General features: G+C 47.6%; 1 protein-coding gene across 3 annotated transcripts in view; it reads left to right on the top strand.

The window, feature by feature from the left end:
• Nucleotides 1-19,018, top strand: part of RGS6 (regulator of G protein signaling 6) — a 575,129-nt gene that overhangs the window by 510,289 nt on the left and 45,822 nt on the right. For all 3 annotated transcript variants that reach the window (XM_067731476.1, XM_067731467.1, XM_067731459.1), the window contains exons 14-15: nucleotides 6,862-6,987; nucleotides 15,126-15,312. In XM_067731476.1, coding sequence (XP_067587577.1) covers nucleotides 6,862-6,987; nucleotides 15,126-15,312 — 313 coding nt within the window. The remainder of the gene's footprint in view (nucleotides 1-6,861; nucleotides 6,988-15,125; nucleotides 15,313-19,018) is intronic.

The following is a 19,018-nucleotide window of genomic DNA, read 5'->3' as shown; positions in this document are numbered from 1 at the left end:
AATTGAATTCACCATGATGACACCAGGATTTCTTCCTTCTTTCTTGAAAGTCAGCAATAAAACATGTGATAGCTTGGGAAAATGGCAGTCATCTGGCCTGTTGGTTTATCCCAACCTGTCAGCTTGGTCCCCAAGGGATGAGCTGCCCCCACAACTAGGCTCTGGCTCTGTTCTTACTGCTCAGGCTTCTACTCTAATCATAACACCTGACCTAACACCTGCAGTGTTCTGTCTACCTTCAAGCAGAGTCAAGTTATTTAGACACAAGTGAAAATGAAGAGAAGCTGTGAGGCCCAATTTCTTCTCCCAGTAGGACATTCCCACCCAGTCAGATGCTGGCAGTGGTTGGGTACCTGCCTTTGGTGACACGGAGTCGGGGATCAGTGCCAACATCCTGGTTCAGTCTAAAGATGAAACAGCCTTTGTCCGTGAAAGAAAGGCTGAACATGACCAGTAAAATAATCAAAGGTTATTTTTTCTCAGTTTCAGTTTAATTCAACAAATAGTATTGTGAACCTACTATGTGCTGCCTTCTGAGCAAGAAGGTCTCTCAAGATACTCATGTAGCGAGGTGAATAAACGTGGTATCTTACCTCCCGGCCTCAGGATTCCTCCTCATTTGGCAAAGGACATTAATGTCGCTTGGGGCATAGACTCAGTGATTTTTTTAAATTGCCTTCGGCTGGATGGGGCAATGTGTACCCCCTTCTCAAGACCCTCCAATTTCAGTAAAGGCTCTACCCTCCCAAACACTGTGTGAAGGAGGTTTTTGGTGAAGATGGGTGAAGGTGTGTGGAAGAGTCAAGGCAGCATGGGAGAGAGCAGGAGTCCCTTGGGACTTCGTGTTCATCTGAGGTGGGCTGTGATTTCTACTGGGCATGAGCAAATGGGTACAGACTCTTTACGATGTCCAGGGCGGAGGGCATCGCAGAGAACGTCTGGATTCCACAGAGATGAACATGCTGTCTCTGCCTTGTGGAGGTTTCAGACAACCCAGTGGAAGATGGTGACAGGGTTTAACAGAATAATTGGCAGGAATATGCACCTTGTACCATAAATAATAGAAAATTGTGCTTTAATCCTGTCTCCTTCTCAGACAAACGTTTAGATCTAGAAATCCAAGAATGAGAAAGGGCATGTTCAGAGGGCAATACAAGGCTGCCCTTTTAAAGGATGCGCCTCAAGTCTATCTCATGGAAATTCTGAGAAATCAAGGTTTGATAAAGAAAGTAGTGATTGCCAGGGCTCGTCATTGAGGGAAAAAAAGCCCCAGATTGCCAGATCTCAGTTGGAGAGAGCTCTGTAGTCTAAACACCACCAGGAGAGTATCTCTGGGAAGTATTCCTGAATATGCCATCAGCCAGATAGTGGATCTAACAAGAACCTGGCATTGCCTGCAGGATTGTGGTTCATGATTTGCTCTCACCACATGATATACGTTTGGCTTTCTCTCTATGCTGGGCAAAGGTGCATGAGCAAAGAGCTACAAGGAAGCCGGCTCATCCTGCTTGGCCAATGGCATCCACTCCCAACTAGCCTGACCTGCTGAGAGGCAGAGACCGTCCCTGAGCTGCCCGTGCCCAGCAAGTTTAATAGAACTGTTCATCCAGGATATTAGTCAAGTTCCTTCACTGTGGCAGTCAGTCTCCGAATATGGCCCCGTCGGTGCCTTCTCTCTTGGTATGCCTGGGCTGCTGCTTACATCAGGATGGGACACCTCCTGCTCTTTTTATCTGGGCTGGCCTTGGTGCCTTATTTAACCAACAGAGTATGACAGAAGAAACATTCTGAGAAAATGGTCATAAAGCAGCCCTTGGTCATTTAAGACACTCCTTCTTAGAACCTGTTGGCCAAGCCGTGAGAAACCCAAACCATTAGGGAGACCGTGAGGTTGATAGCCTCAGCTGAGCTCCTGGCCAACACCCAGCATCATCTGCCATGTGATGAGCCATTGTGGATGTCCAACCCAGTCCAGCCTTCAGATGACACCAACCCAGCTGCTATCCAACTACAACCTCTTGAGAGACCCCAAGTGAGAACCACCCAGCTGAGCCCAGTCAACCCATGGGATACTGAGAGAGAAGAATAAATTGTTGTTTTAAGCCACTGAGTTTGAAGATGGTTTGTTGCACAGCAACAAATAATAGGACCACTCCCCATTGAAGTATTTAGGACCCTCAGGTTTTCTTGGGGCATTAAATAAAATTGCGATTGTTCCTTCAACCACCCTCGTCCTGAGATGGGGTCAAGGAACAATCCCTTGTATCATAGTTTTTCTGATAACTCAAATATCTTTTGAAGATAGCTGAGTGTTTTTATAGATAGCTGCTTCTTGTGAATCTGGCTTTCTTGTTCTCAGTTTGGGAGATTTCCTCCATGCTCTTTAGTTGGGAGATCAACTGGAATGACAGACTCCCTTGGAGAGCCACCTGTCTTTGCTATATGTTGGTTTGGGCCGCTCACTGGGAGGCAGAATTTGATGAGGATCAGTGGACACAGAAGAGAAATTAGAGTTAGAAAAAAGCATCCAGCTAGCGATTAGAAAATACTGTCAGTATAAGGTCACATCATCCACATCACTATACACATCCTATTGATTTCCTCTTAGCGTTAAATACTTGCTGTGTGAAAAGCACTATGATGAATACAAAGACACGTGATATGTGATCTCTTCCCTCAGAGAGCTCACAAGATAGCCTGGAGAGACAAGGACATAAACCCTTAGGAAGCTAAATGATGGTATAAAACCATAATTAGAAGTATGTCATAAGGAAGCCTTCCTACACAATGGATAGAAATAAAGGAGCTGTGAGTTCCATGGATTATTTGTTTGAGTTGGGCCAAGGGAAAATTATTGACCTGGTCACCTGGGGATGGATGTTCAGAGATATTTTACTTTTCAGAATTATTTTATAACCGCAGAGACCATTCCGTGGTAGCAATATGTTCAAATCTGATCTTAAACCTTAAAGGGATGTTGCTTGGAAATAACCGATACAAGAAAGACAAATATAGAAAAGTTGTATCCACGAAGCTTTTAATAGAATAGATCCCAATGACCAGATGTTCTAGAAGAAAAGGAGCAGATGTGAAGTGTCCAGATACAGAAATAGGATTGTGAATAACGGATAATTGAAAGAACCCAGATGTACTAGTTTGAATAATGTCACCTAAAAATTCAGAATCCCAGAATGTGACTTTATTTGAAACAGGACCATTAAAGATGCAATTAGTTAAGATGACAAGGTCATCCTCGGGTAGAGTAAGCTCTTAATCCATATGACTGGTGTCTTTATAAAAAGAGAAAACAGAGACACAGGCACACACAGAGTAAATGTCTAATGAAAAACCAGATACAGAGGGAGAACACCATGTGATAATGGAGGCAGAGACTGGAGTAATGTATGAGCAAGCCAAGGAATGCCAAGGATTGCTGGCAACATCAGAAGCTAAGAGGAAGGCATGGAACATATTCTCCCCTAGAGCCTTCAGAGAGAGAGCGGCCCAGTTAACACCTTGATTTCAGATTTCTAGCCTCCAGAACTGTGAGAGAATAAATTTCTATTTTAAGCCACCCAGTTTGTTGGTACTTTGTTGTGGCCACCCTAGGAAACTACCACACCAGGGTATCCTATTTCTCCAGACCTCCTTGTTTCTGCTGAAGGCTGAGCTTGCAGCTTTCTGGATGTCTCGACCTCTGTCCTAGGCCTCCGATTCTGCCTCTACTGTGACACCCCAAGCTTTCTGGCTTACCCTCAAAATGGCCCTTATCCCACTCCTGCCACCACCAAGGAACCTGGCAGGATGAATGCGGTCTCGCTGCTTGGGTACCAGAAAGTGGTGACGCTAGTGGTAGGTGTGTGTCCATAAGGCAGTCACTGCAGTGACCAAGCAACTTTCCACACCTGGCTCTCTGGGCACAGCCTTCGATTGGGGTGCAGCTGCCACCAGCACCATCCCTGCAGAGCCCTGCAACTTTGGTGGCAAAGAGCAGATAGCTGAGCCCATTCCAGGTCACAGCATGACACTGGCAGAAAGAGATGCTTTCCTGCAACTCTCTGGGTCCTATATTTGCTGCTAGCCTCAACCCCAGGGGGGATTTCTCTATTAACAGCATTTTTTTGTGCCCTGGAAAGCTATTGAATTTGATTGGTTCTGTGGCTTGAGTTTGAGAGAATTCAGGATCTGTCTTCTTGGCTCGTTGCAGAAGGCCCAGCCTGGCCCTTTGGAAGAGATCTTTCATGGAATTCCCCATTGTTTGACCTGGTAGGCTTAGTGTTCCACTGTCACCCTATTGAGCTATCCCTAGAGATTCGCAAGAGCCTCCCCAAGCCCTGAGGACAAGCCCCAGAATTAGAAGATCCTGCAGGTAATGATTACACCTAGCGGTGCAGCAATAGAAGAGATGGGTTTGAATCACTTCATTCCAGAACTATGATTTCCAATACAGTAGCCACTAGCCACAGGTAGCCCCTGAAATTTAAGCTGTAATTATTTAAAATTAAGTAAAATTTAAAATTCAGTTCCTCAGTCACACTAGCCACATTTCAAGGACTCAGTAGCCACATGTGGCTGGTGGCTACCATATTGGAGCACAGATACGGAATCCTTCCATCATCGCAGAAAGTTCTATCAGGTAGCACTGGTCTAGAGCTATTTGTTTTCCAAACCTTTCCACACATGTGCTCTCTTCCCCTTTTTTACTAAGTGTAGTTTCCTGAGATAAATATTGAGAATATGTCACCTCCATAACAAAAAGAAACATCATTTTATTCACTTAATGTCTGTTAGAGATAATAAAAAGTTTGTGTCCATTTTTAAAAAGAGGGGGAATACTTGGATGTGATCACTGTACCCTACACTACAGAGCAGCGCTCACAGCACTAGTGTTTGCAGATGAAATGTACCTTCCTTGCATCATTTGTTGACGCTACTGTGCAGTGATTCTGAGCCCTGTGGGCAGGAGCCTTTGCGAACCAATGTGGCTAGCTTTCATTCCACACCTACACACTTTCTATCTCCACCTTCTGTCCTTGGCAACAGAGCTGCATTGGGAGAATAACCCAAATTTGGTTGTGGAGAGCGGAGAGACAGCTACTGTTGAGCTCCTGCAAAAAGCCTGAGTGCGACCATTGAAAATGAATGGAATATTATGCTATTTTCTCCTCCAGTTTCTATAATTTTCTTGTATCAAGCCGGATGACAATGAAACTATGTACTTCATTATTTGGCTCTCCATAAAAATAACTTCACCACACCCTAGAATTTAAAATTATGCTTCTGGCTTTTGTTGAAAGTAGCTGTATGTAAAAGTTTCCTGCACTTTTTGTTGTAAGAAAAGTATCAGAAACATCATTTATTGTGTTTCAGTGCCTCTTATGTTAAAGACTTGTGAGATAATTCCTCTTATAATTCAATACCAGAGCAAAAGTTGTCTTTACTGGCGAACATAAGCTAGCTCTTTCAAATGTTGAGAGTTATGTAATCCATTCAAATCTCTTTTTTGTCCTGGCTCCAAGGAAGCTCTCAAAACTTTTTTGTTCACTTGCAGCAGTTTCCCTAGCCTAGATTTTCTGGTATAATAATCATCCCCTACCATGACTTGTCATCACTTGTTCTTATTATTATATTTAAGAGTTTTGGGTTTTTGTTATTGTTTTGTTTTAGTAATTGTATTCTTGCAAACCTCCTCTTCTTTTTGGACATAAATTAAACATCAATTTATCAATGAATATCAAAAAAAGAGGGGAAATAAATATTGCTAGGCCAGTGCTTCTCAGAGTTTAATGTGCACTTAAATCACCCAGGGATCTTGTTAAGCTGTGGATTCCAATTCCACGTGTCTGAGGTGGGGCCTGAGATTCCACTGCTGGTCCACAGACCACCGTGTGAGAGGGAGATGGCAGTGTGTAGCTTGTGAACTAGCACCCTATTGCTGCTAGAAGGAGTCAGAGGAATAAATACAGCAAGTGAACTGTAAACGGAAAGGACAGAAGCTGAAGGAAATATTCTCATCTTCCAACACAAAATGAATAAGACCAATTCCCCATCCCCCTCTCCCCCATGCTTTGGTTTGGAGAGGGTCCCGTGGATGTGAGGCAGCACAGCAGAGCTAAGAGCTGCACTCCGGAGCCACACCGTCTGACCTAGAGTCTCCACTCCATCCCTTCCTAGTGTGTCTTTGGGCAAATTGTCACTAGGCCTCAGTTTCCCTATCTGCAAAATGGGGCCAATACTAGTACATTTTTCAGAGTAGTTTCAAGGACTCAGTGAACTAACAGATGTGAAGTGCTGGGAACAACACCTAGGCCGTCATTAGCATCTGCTTCTAAACAACTGAATAAGGTTTATCCTGGATGAGTGGATGCATTTCTGACCGACTGGATCTAAACTGGACTCTGTTTTTCCCCTGTGGGTTGAGGAAGGGGCAGGACGGGGCGGCTACACCTTTGATGAAAGGTCAGATTCACAAGGCATCCTCTTTATTTTTTTTTTAAGTGAAAAAAATGATGGCCTTAAGAGTTGGACTTAGAACTGACAGGAGTGGCCCAGGGAAGCCGAGTCAGTGGGGTTGTTGTAGTTGCTGTAGAGCAGCCACTTGGCGGGCGTCCTGGTGACCGTCAGTTAAATGTGGCCCCCTTCAAATACCTTCTTTAAAGAGACTTCTTACTGTTGGCTAGTGCTGGTGCACAAAAGTCTGCATTTGGGATTTGTGCAGGTTTTATGGAATCTGTCCCTTAAATATGAGACATTTCCCTTTGGCCCGTGGCAGCAAAATAAATTTGAGTTGCTGAAGAGAATATGACACAGGTTTTTGCCTGGTATTGATCACCTTTTAAACCTTTGTTCCCCCTCCCAAAGCAAAGAGCCCAGCCAGCACCGAGTAAAGAGATGGGGCTTCTCTTTCGACGAGATATTGAAGGACCAGGTGGGGCGGGACCAGTTTCTACGATTTCTGGAGTCGGAATTCAGTTCCGAAAACCTCAGGTAAATCTCTCCAAGGTTTGAGTTGTGTGCAGAGTGTGTATGAAGAAATTTGCATCCCTCTTTCCACCTCCCTTTGTCAATCAGATGTTATGGTTCAGATTCCAATTCCAGTTAATCTGGCTGAGGTTGACACAGAGAACAAACTTTATGTGCAGATTAGCAGTGACCAATACCAGCATTTGTTGTGCTTTAAGTCCAGATGTCATGTTTTCAAGTTATTGGAAACATGTCTCCAATGATAAGTCAATGGTCAAATGGATTTAATGACGCTGTCCATTAACTAAAACCATAAAACCATGGAAATCCACAGTGGAAAGGCAGTTCAGAGACCATCCCCTTCAAAACTTCCCAGTCCAGGGTCCTGAATACTGGACAGGCTAACCAGAAGAAAGAATGGTCAGCGGGCTCATTTCAGAAAGCCAAAGTAAATATCATTCAAGACCTGGAGACACAACTGTAAAAGCTAATTAAAACATGCTTTTCCTTTTGGGAGGAATTCTAGCAACTTCGTGTAGTGGTTACTTTTGTCACTTGATGCCCTTGAGAACATCTGATTGTTTCTATTGGGCTACGACTAATCAAGATGAGGGGAAACGTCTAATGTGCTTACAGTTACTGTTTAGTAGAAAAAATGAAAACTTTCAAAACATGGGGCCCATTGTAAGTGAAAGGAAAGGGAGCACATTAAAAGGGGCAGATATCATGGTCATGAAAAATCTGGTAATGTGGTTTACAGGCTTTCACTGTATTAGATGTCGAAACAGAGACACATAGAAAATGTGACTTATCTAAGACCCTTACTGATCTTAGCCAAGTGGGGGCTTCTCAGTGGATTAGATGGAAATCTCAGTGTTTTCTTGGCCCCAAGCTCCCTTTTATATACAAGTTTAATTCCCATCTTCCAATGGCATTTTTCCAAAGAGTGGCTTTATAAATTTTTTATTTTTTTACTTTAAAAAGAGCATATGCTGTGGGCAAAGGACTGTCTGCTCCAGTGTCAATGTGCAAACTCCATGTTATTTATTTAGAGTTAGAGACCATGTCGGTCCCATACGTCCACCAAATGATGTTTATTACACACCTATCCTGTACCCAGCCCCCAAGAGTCTGCTAAGGGATGCGAGAAAGTCAAGATGCATGATCTTTGCCTGCAACGACTTTGTAGGTCCTTGAGGAAAAGACACAAGAAACTCTTAAGTCATTAAATGAATATAAATGAGTGTAAACTCTAAGAACCTTTTTTTTTTTAAATGTTGAGCCTTCTTTTAATGTATTCTTTTTTTTATTTTTGGCTGTGTTGGGTCTTCGTTTCTGTGCAAGGGTTTTCTCTAGTTGTGGCAAGCGGGGGCCACTCGTCATCGCGGTGCGCGGGCCTCTCACTGTCGCAGCCTCTCGTTGCAGAGCACAGGCTCCAGACGCGCAGGCTCAGTAGTTGTGGCACACGGGCCTAGTTGCTCCGCAGCATGTGGGATCTTCCCAGACCAGGGCTCGAACCCGTGTCCCCTGCATTGGCAGGCAGATTCTCAACCACTGCGCCACCAGGGAAGCCCTCTAAGAACCATTCTGGAAGTGTTTTAAAAAGGGACAGATGAGTGTAAACCAGGGTAGGCAAATCATAAGCTGGACTTTGAAGAGTGTACAAGATATTGACATAGACGAGAAAGAGGGAGGGGGAGTGTTCTACGCTGGAAGACCCTGAGACCAAAGATGTGGCAGGGGGACCCTCCCACACCACGAAGTCCTGGGAGGACGTGTAGATGCCGATTAACTAATAGCGATGACTTTCCAGGCAGCCATGTGCCTGCTGTAAACCAGATAAGGTTGAATATCTGATTTCAGGTTATGACACGAAAGAGTTCTCTCTTTGTGCTGAGGCATTGTACTAAACACATCTCAGAGTTGCGCTTCAGTTCCTTATTGAGTATTCATGACAGTGGACTTGACTCTAAAACTCTTTATCGGGACGGTGCTCAGACCAGCCTCCCAGGCTGTGCCTGCGGGTGGGTCCTGCGTGGGAAGCCACGCCCCCTGTGGCCACCATCATGCACCCAGGCAGACTCTGTAAGGCCAGTTCAGCCCCAGGTCCTACCCCCAGCTTGGTCCCATGAGCAACCCCTGGGAGCCCTTTCCACGTCGCCTTCTCATCCCTGTCCCCCAGGTCCCCAAGATGGAGCGGTATAGAGGCCCCCTTTACCTGACTATTTCTCAGCCACCTGCACCACTGCAGAGACTTTGAGGGATGGCCACAGGGTGTGCTGGTCCTCGTGAGGGGCCCCAGGGTGGGAGCACCTGCTGACTCAGCACTGCCTCGCCCAGTCCGAGCATATCCAGGGCCACGAAATCCGCTGTGCATTTCAGGCCGGGAGTGCACGGAGGAGCGTGTCCCTGGCAGGTGTGCAGCACCTCATCCTGCTTTACCTCCTGCACCAGCGCCTTTTGCTCCTGCGCCAGGAGGGCTCTGTTCAGTCCTGGCTGAGAGAATGCGTGTGAGCGCACGTGAGCGTGCCAGGGACTAATCTCCACCCCCAGCGTGGATGCATAAATCCAGACTTAAAGAGGGTCCCCTCTGATCCGTGACAGGAGAGCGGATAAAGGAAATAGAACAGCTGGAGATAAAAAGTATAGCCCAAGAGCTTCTAAAATCCTCTCTGCAAGCCCAGACTCTACTTTTATGAGATTCAGCGTAATTGGATATATGGGGGGAAGCTTGGTTTGAAATCACACAACGTTAGGACTCTTCGGTCATCAGAACCAGGACCTCCCTCCCTTCCCTTTGCAGTCGTTCCTGTGGCCACAGATATTGGCCTGGCGCCCACCGTGACTCAGGTCCTGAGGGCACAGAGCTGAATGCGTTTCACCCCTTGTCCAGGGCGGCCACGAGCAGCCCTGCAGGTGCATCTCTGCTGTTGGTCCCTGTGAAGGGCGGTCCCTAGAGCCGTGCCATGCGGCACAACATGAGGACCCTGCTCATCTGTGGTGTTGGCCACCCCGGGGTTGTCCTTTCTCCCCAGGACTGGCCAAGCCCAGGCATCTGGCACTGGAGCAGGGGAGGAAAAGAGAGAGACTGACCAGAACTCAACTGGATACACTGCAAAGACCTCTCCACATCTGTCCTCCCGCACTCCCTTGCATCTCTCCAGTGAAAGGGGTATTTAGAGCAAGACATTTCTGCAGGACACCTAGAAAAATTTTGTCAGTTAAATAACCAAGTGGTTCAAACTATACCAGAGCTTCAGAATACAGAGCAGAGGAGCTCCAAAGAGACATAGGTATTGCTCTCACCACAGTGAAAGGTCACCCTGGATCCTTTAAGGAAAGATGCCTTACATATGTGATCATACAGTGTAAGTTGACGTCCCTTTTCATCATTTTTCTTTGGGGTGAGCCTGTGAGATGAGGGAGGGGCGGCATCTCCAGGCACTTGAGGGGGCACGACCAGGGAATTTTGCTGCAGACAGCACAGCATGTGATTGTATGCTCTCTGCAGCACCCTGGGCCGAGCTGGGGGCTCCGTTCGGTGGGCCCCCCTGGAGACAACTGTTTGCTCAGGGCCTCTAGAATGCCTCCGAGGTGGGGCCTCCCAGTGCTGAAGCAGGGAGTCCCAGAGAGTGACCTGGTCCCTCTCTTTTCTCTGTGTGTTTTCCTAGAAGGGTGACAGGAGCCCCTTGCCACCTTTGCCCCCCTCCATCTCCCCTGCACAGATCTCTGTCCTACCTGGCTTGACACCCACTGCCGCTCAGCAGGGCACGAGTTAAAAATCAAAACCTGCCGCAAAGAGCATCCGTCCCCCGTACATTTTTTACGAGCTGTAGCTCTCCTGAGAGAATGTGGTTGTTCTTCTAACCTGCAGATTGATTACCCCTGTTCCACACAGTGTCAGCTGAAGGGAGAAGCAATTAAAGAGCGCGCAGGAGAGTCGCCAGGTTGGCCTGGAGCGCTGCCATCTCCCACAGTTGCCCCGAGTCATAGGAAGACCTCGGAAGGTTGGCCAGGCCTGGCAGCGTTCCCCACGAAGCAAACACATGGTTAATGGGAACAGAGGTGCTCACACAACACTGGGACAATCTGTGGCATTTCAGCCACTGCCTGGCGAATATCACTCGGCTTCCGTGGTGCTGCTGGTGGTGGGGTTCCAGCCCAACCAGAGACCAAGTCAAGTGGCGTCCGTTGTGTCCGAGTCTGTTGACCAGCAGAGGGCACAGAAACCCTTCCTTCTGCATGGAGTTGGCTTTTCCCTGGGAACGAACTAAAAGCTGAATTTTTCTAATCCATGAAAATCTTAGTTGATGAGAAGATAGCTAAACGAGGAACTAAGGGCTGCCCAGGCCTCCTGATAGGATGGAGAGTGTCCAGCTGCTGCGTGGTTCCCCTTGTTGCAGCCAGCCTTGGCGAGGAAACCCCATTCCCTGTCAGCACCCCAGCCCTGCAGGAGATAGGAGGCCCCCTGAGGCAGCCCCTGACCGCCCTCAAGTCCCATCCCCTGCTGCTTGGCGCCGGGGGTGTCTGAGCCCAGGCTGCCTCCCCGCGAAGGCCAGTTGCCACCTGCATTCCTAAGCCAATGACACGGATCACATGCTGGCATAGGGCTGGCTTCCCCACCTTGCCGACTCCCGCAAAGCAGGACAGGTGGTCTCCCTGATACCCACGTGTCCTCGTGGCCTACCAGTCATGACAGCCCTTCTGCCGCAAGAAGCCACGGAGGCTTAGTGCAGGGTGGGCACTAATCCGCCGCCACTGGCACCCTCCTCCCTGCTGGTGTCCTGGAGGAGCAGCGGTACCTGCAGGCTTTTGATAAGAGCAGAAGCTGCGCAGGCCTCGGTGGGCCTCCCATCCTCAGTAGATGGGGGAGGGGAGCTTCAGGGCCTCTTTCAAGGGGTGGGGGACCGGGCATCCGGGGATCAGAGCCCCCAGCTCAGGCCCGTGGGCTCAGAGATGACAAATACAAAGCAAGCCTGTTCTGAATTTCTAATTGACACAAAGGTTCCTTGAAGCCAGTGATGGTAAACACATATGGGATGTCAGGATGCTGTTGTGATAGCATTTTTTTTTTTTTTTTTTTTTTTTTGCGGTATGCGGGCCTCTCACTGTCGTGGCCTCTCCCATTGCGGAGCACAGGCTCCGGACACGCAGGCTCAGCAGCCATGGCTCACGGGCCCAGCTGCTCCGCAGCACGTGGGATCCTCCCGGACCGGGGCACGAACCCGTGTCCCCTGCATCGGCAGGCGGACTCCCAACCACTGCACCACCAGGGAAGCCCCTGTGATAGCATTTTTGCTGTCGCCTGAGAGGGATGAGACAGGTCATCTCCAAGGCAGACAGAGGGCTGAGCGGGTTCCCCGTGCGCGCAGGGAGAGGAAGCTGCTGTCTGGGGAATGTCATCCCCGCCCCTCCCCTTCCTGTTCTTTCCTGTCCTCCAGCATGCCTGTTGTTTCTTTTTATGCTTTTTTTATTCTTGGTTTTATCTGGTAAAGGGAACCTTTTAATTTTTTATGTAAAAGTTTATTAAATTTGATTCTGAAATTTCCAGACCCTCTGTATACCAAGCTGAGCGATGTGCATTAATGTGGCTCCCAAGTCATTCTGCCAAAGGGACGCTGAGGCCTCAGGGGCCACGGGGAGCCTGCAGCGCTCAGAAGCTGCCGGGGCCTCAGGGCCTCCCCAGAGCTGCTCCTCAGAGCAGACTGGAACAAGGGACAGAAGGGGACAGAAGGGGACGCCCACATGACAGTGACCGAGGGGGGCAGGAAATCGCTCAGGTGTCATCTGTGTGAGAAATTGCCGGGTCTGGTGGTCTTGGGAAGGACACTGGCCCGGAGAAGTTGCTCCCAGCCCGGCCCTCAGCCCGAGGTGGCTCCCTGGGGCTGCAGAGGACTCAGCGAGCTGCCGTTAGCCCTCCTTCCAGTCCTCTGAAAAACCAACGCCAGTTCCTTTCTTTAGGACTGGTTTCCTAAATTTCACCTGCCCATCAAACACGGTCCTCCAGGAGAAGAAAACCTTACAGGTACTGTCATCGCCAGATGACCATTTTCACCTTTAAATACTTGGCCACCTCCTTCATTTCATGGCAGACCTAGTGGGGGGACAGAGAGACCCGAGGAGCCTAGGGAACGTCCAGGGGGATGGAGGAGACCCACTCCCAGCTGAGTTTCAAAGACCCATCTGAACAATTGGACAGTTAACAGCCCCCTTCAAACTCTACCCCCTGCCCACCAGACTCCGGTTAAAGAGCCACTAGTTTCCCTCTCCCTGCATAGCCAGAGGACGTGAGCACCAAAGACCTGGGGCAGAAAGATAGAGGGCTGGTGTTGAAGGGCAGGTGATGGCAGATGGCAGTGGCAGGAACCCCAGGCACCTCCCACCCAGGCCACCCGAGGAAGAGGTGAGCTCTGAGGGATCAGAGTGGCCCAGGATTGAGCCTGTGGCCGCCCTGCAGTTCCCTCCACGGCTCCCACCCACAGGGCCTGAAAGCATTTCAGAGTTACACCAGATAGGAAGTGCTCAGACCAGACCTGTCTCACGTACCCCTCCACCTGCTTTGTACCCACTGTGCCATGAGGAGAGAGATGCCCAGAAAGATACAGCAGTTCCGAGACAGCAGCACAGCGCGGATGAGAACTTCCTTATCTTCTGGTCGAGTGAAGTGATTGTCTCCTTCCCCGCCTCTCGCTCTTCAGGACCAGCGAGGGAACCATGAGAGTTTTCTTCAGGGAGATCGTTAGAATCACTAATGGCAAATCAGGGGGAGAGTTGGAGCTCACAGAGCTTGTGTCACACACGGATACACACACACTCTCTCCAGTCTTCTGTCCTTGTGTAAATGGAGCTGCATTACCTGAGTTGGCCACTGGGTGGCACCTTTAGGCCATGCACTTGACTACACAGACGTTTCTCTGAAGAGCAACAGAAAAATATGCTTACCCTTTAAAAAACAGAGTACATCTTACTGTGGGTGAAATTCGATGACAGATTGAATGCACCTTCTTCCATGTCGTGGTTCAGCCTCTCTTGTCCCTGCCCTTTTGTTGGCTTGAGTAGGTGTGATACCCGTGGCTGTGGGAACCACATAGCCAGGAGCCTGTCCTCATGTCTCATTGATGGGGAAACTGGACTCTGTTGTTCACAGGGCATGAAATGTGCCACCCAGACCTGAGTCCTGCTGAAAGCCCTCTCCAGGGATGCCTCGGGAACCATCCTCATGACCTAGGGAGCTGTTGTCCAAGCTTTGGCCCTGGCTACTGTTGCTCTCAGCAGAAAAGAGCTCACAGCTCGCGCCCACCTCTCTAACACCATGCTGCTGCTGAGGGATTTGTGGGAGGCAAATATGGATGTGAGCACGAGGTTTTTCTCTCCAGTGATCCCTGGAGACTCTTTTAGTAGAGAGGTTCCCCACGTATGTCCCTTCAGCTTTGTTCCAGATGAGCCCATCTGCATTCCAACAGACATTTATTGAGCACCTACTATATGCCAAGCACCATGCCTGATACTGGTGTTGCAAACAGGCTCGGTTTCTCCATCTATAATATGAATGACTGGGTCCTTCCAGCTCGAATATTCTTAATGACGCCCAGATTCTATCTGCTTCTTTGGCCTCTCCCTCATTTGGATGCCGCCACATCCCAACCAGATATGGCAAAGGGACTCACATTGTCTGTGGCGTGGCCTCTATGTCAAGCGGTAGTTCTCAGCCGGGGTGATTTTATCTCCCAGAAGACATTTGGTAATGTCCAGGAATTTTCTGGTTGTCACAACTGGGGAGGGGATGCCACTGGCATCTTATGGGTCGAAGCCAAGATTGCTGTTAAATCTCTTTCAATGAACAAGGCAACGCTCACAACAAAGAATTATCCAGCCCGAAATGGCAATAGTGCCGAGGCTGAGAAACCTTGATGTAGAGGGAGAGAAATCTCTTTTTGGTAATCAAGAGCACAGTGACCTTCTAACATGCATTTAGTGCAATAATGGAACGCCTTTGTATTCTCAGCAGGCCCTGCGGCCTTCGTGATGTGTGGAGTGGCCACTGGGAAGGCTTGGGGATGCAGCAGAGTGAATGCCATGGGAGGTCAGTTCTGGGACCATGTCCAGCAGAGCAGCTATTGACTAAGCCCATGGAACAGACTGTCTTTGTGCTTCCATTTCAGGTTCTGGTTGGCTGTCCAAGATCTCAAGAAACAACCCCTACAAGATGTGGCCAAGAGGGTGGAAGAAATCTGGCAAGAGTTTCTGGCCCCCGGAGCCCCAAGTGCAATCAATCTGGATTCTCACAGCTACGAGATAACCAGTCAAAACGTCAAAGATGGAGGGAGATACACATTCGAAGATGCCCAGGTTTGCTTATCTAGTCGAATAGTTCTGTCCCAAGATGTTCACTTTTCCACTCCACCACCCCACCCTTTAACACACATCCAAGGCGTTGTATGTAGTCACAATTTCAGGTTTTGTTATTTATAAGGCCATCAGTGGAGACCATTCCAGGTAGGTGCACAAAAAATTTCCAGGAGGATTGTTTTCCTAGATGAGTTACGTTGTTCAATAGAAATAGAAATTTACCATTACACGTGGTATCTTTTCCAGGAAAACCTCGGAGTGTTTTACAAAACCTGAAGTCCTGTAATAAGTCATAGTAGAATCTGGACACCATAGCACAACATTGGCAAACTGGGAACAGTAGCTGGCGGGGCCGGGGGTCAAGCCCACTCTCATAACTACCACCCTGCCCTGCTTCCACAGTGACTCCCAACCCTGTGGTGACTGGGGAGCTTTGTGCCATGTGATGAGATACCAGATACCAGGGGCCAAAGCCCCTGCCCTCAAGGGAGTTAAAGCCTAGTGGGAGAGACAGACAAGGAAATGGGCAGTGTCACCAGTAAATGAAGTGCTTCAACAGGATGAGCTCTAGGGTTTAAGGGACCCATGGTTGGTGGTTGGGGGAGGGAAACTCACACCCCTGCTAAGCACCGTTACCACACAGCTGCTGGTGAGGCTGACGGAAGAACCAGAAGCCTCCTAAGCAGCAAGCTTAACTTGAGGGCTGGGAGGGGCCATTTCTAGAGATGAGCATCAGACCCATTTCTCACTTCCTGGGTCCTAACGTTTATTTTCTTCCGCCATCCTACACTCCATGACAGGGCTTAAGGTTTTGCTCTTGTCCCCTCGACCCTCTTCATTTCTCTCACTTGTAAGGTCCCCAGGTGAGAATTTAGCGAGATTGCCCTCCCACGGACATTACCTAATTTAGGAAACAGTCACCGATGCAGGTAATGGCATGAGAACACAGCCAGTGTCTCATCATCCAGATTTGCTCAGAACTTCAGAATGGAAATACCTACCAACCTCAATACCACGACTATCATTTCTCTCCCCCTGGTCATGAGCTCCACTGAACACCTGTGCCAGGTAGATTTGGTTCTGTAGAGTTCAGTGACTTTGCTTTATGAGGTCCCTCGCACCCTTTGCACCTTCAAAGCAAAATATTTAAGTCATGAGAAATCTTTTTTTTTTTCCCAATAGATTTTTGTACGTGTGTGTATGTGTCCCAAGCACATAGCGACATATCGTGGTGAGGAGAGTGATGGCAAAACTCCGTGGGTAATGGAGAGGCTCCATGGGTAGTAGAGAATCTCCACAGGTGATAGAGAATCTCAGTGGGTGGTGGAGAGATCTCCATGGGTGATAGAGAAGCTCCATGGGTGATGGAGAATCCCCATGGGTGTAGAGAAGCTCCATGGGTAGTGGAGAAGCTCCATGGGTGATGGAGAAGCTCCATGGGTCGTAGATAATCTCCATGGGTGATGGAGAAGCTCCATGGGTCGTAGATAATCTCCATGGGTGATAGAGAAGCTCCATGGATGATGGAGAAGCTCCATGGGTCGTAGATAATCTCCATGGGTGATAGAGAAGCTCCATGGGTAGTGGAGAAGCTCCATGGGTGATGGAGAAGCTCCATGGGTAGTAGATAATCTCCATGGGTGATGGAGAAGCTCCATGGGTAGTGGAGAAGCTCCATGGGTGATGGAGAAGCTCCATGGGTGACAGAGAAGCTCCATGGGTGATGGAGAACCCCCATGGGTGATGGAGAAGCTCCATGGGTAGTGGAGAAGCTCCATGGGTGATAGAGAAGCTCCATGGATGATGGAGAAGCTCCATGGGTGATGGAGAACCCCCATGGGTGATGGAGAAGCTCCCCAGATGAACAATCTGAAGCACAAAGCTCAACTCTCCATTATTCATGAAACATGAGAAAAGGGAGACTGGTCAGAACGATGATGCTCCCCGCCCAGTATTATTGCTCTGATCATGATATCAGGAAGGATTTATTTTCATGTTTTATTATGGAAACTTGTAAACATGTGGAAAAGTAGAAGGAATGGAACAACAAACCTTTGTGGACCCTCATCCAGACTCAGCAATCGTCTATACAAGACTGATCTCATTTTTATCTGTGTCCCCACCTATTCTTTCACCGTTTGTTTTAAAGCAAATCCAAGACTGTATCATTTCACTGTAAATAGTTAGGTGTGTATCTCTCTAAGAGAAACTGACCCTTTGGTCTTAACATTACCACAATGCCTTAACAAATTAGCAGTTATCTCTTAATATCATCAAATGTCGTGCAAGTGTTCAAATTTATGGTAGTTCCATAAATGCCTTTTTAAAATCGTTATTCAAAATCAGAATCCAAACAGGGCCCACACATCACAGTAGATCACCTTGTCTTTTAAGCGCCTCGTAATCTACGGTTTCCTTTTACATCCTCCCCACCCACCCACCCCAACCCCTTGCCATTTACTTAATGAAGAAATTGGATCCTTTGTGCTGGAGAGATTCCATTGTCTGGATTTTTCTGACTGCAACGCTGTGGTACTATTTAACGTGTCCTTCTACCATCTGCATTTCCTATAAACTGGTCATTTGACTTAGGTGTTTAATCAGATTTAAGTTTGATTTTTGTGGGCAAAATTACTTCCTAGACTGTGCTGTGCTGTCTTGTCAGAAGGCACATGATGTCTAATTGTCTCTCTTTGTGGTTTTAGCAGCTATTGATGCTTATTGCTTAAATCCATTAGTTAATTAGGGGTTACAAAATGCTGTTCTAATTCTATCATTCTTTCTTCATTTATTAACTGAAATACAAATAATCAAATGCATCTACCATTTGATTATCTAGTCATACAGTTCACATAGGAAAGATGGAATATGTGTTGGATGCAGTCCCTTTATTTGCCAATTTAAAAAATAATGAATGGTTTACTGTCATCATCCAGTGGTGACCAATGAGGGGTTTTTTGTGTGTCTGTCTTTTAGTATCCTTGTAAACCTGTGGGTTTAAACATATTTGATGTGTTTTATCCATTTTGTTTATTATTTTTATCAGTGTTTGGATCGTGCCATCTCTGCCCTGTTGGCTCCTTCTGACATGACCCTACTAGTCTTTTATGTCATTCAAACACCAAGGAAACTAAGATGATCCAGGCCAGTCCCCAGACCTGGCATCAGCTAGTTCTCTAAGAATCGCTGGTTCCTCTTAGGGGGAAATGGTTTTTAGAGACCATAATTTGGGCACTTAGAGGCACTCATTGTTCCTGGGTTGGTCGTCGTTTTTAGGCCTTTCCAGTGGCCAGAGCTAGGAAATAGGTAGTTGTTATTTCTGATAAAAATACATCACGAGTACATACTGATACTTTCCATTCAAACTCAAAACTACAGGGGATTCTATTTAACTTCTTTCTTATGTCTGTGTCACCTTTCTCTATGCTGAGAATCCTGGTTCTCAAGGACGCCGTAGATGATAGCATTAGTACTTCACGTTATTTGCTTTATCCTGCATCACCACAGAGCAGTCTCAAAATCGCAGTGCCACCTAACAGCAGTGATGTGGTTATTGCCTGGTTCTTTAATAGCTGCATAGTACTCCATTTTGTGGAAGTACTATGGTTTAGTCAACCAGTCCTCTCTTCCTGACATTTATGTTATTACTAAGTCAAGGAATATTTGATGGGAAAACTTGGGAAGTCAGCACATTGTGCCGTGACAT

Source organism: Pseudorca crassidens, chromosome 1 (assembly GCF_039906515.1).
Source record: "Pseudorca crassidens isolate mPseCra1 chromosome 1, mPseCra1.hap1, whole genome shotgun sequence".
Classification (NCBI taxonomy): Eukaryota; Metazoa; Chordata; class Mammalia; order Artiodactyla; family Delphinidae; genus Pseudorca; species Pseudorca crassidens.
Note: the sequence above shows the minus strand (reverse complement) of the source record. Positions and strands in the feature narration are given on the sequence as shown.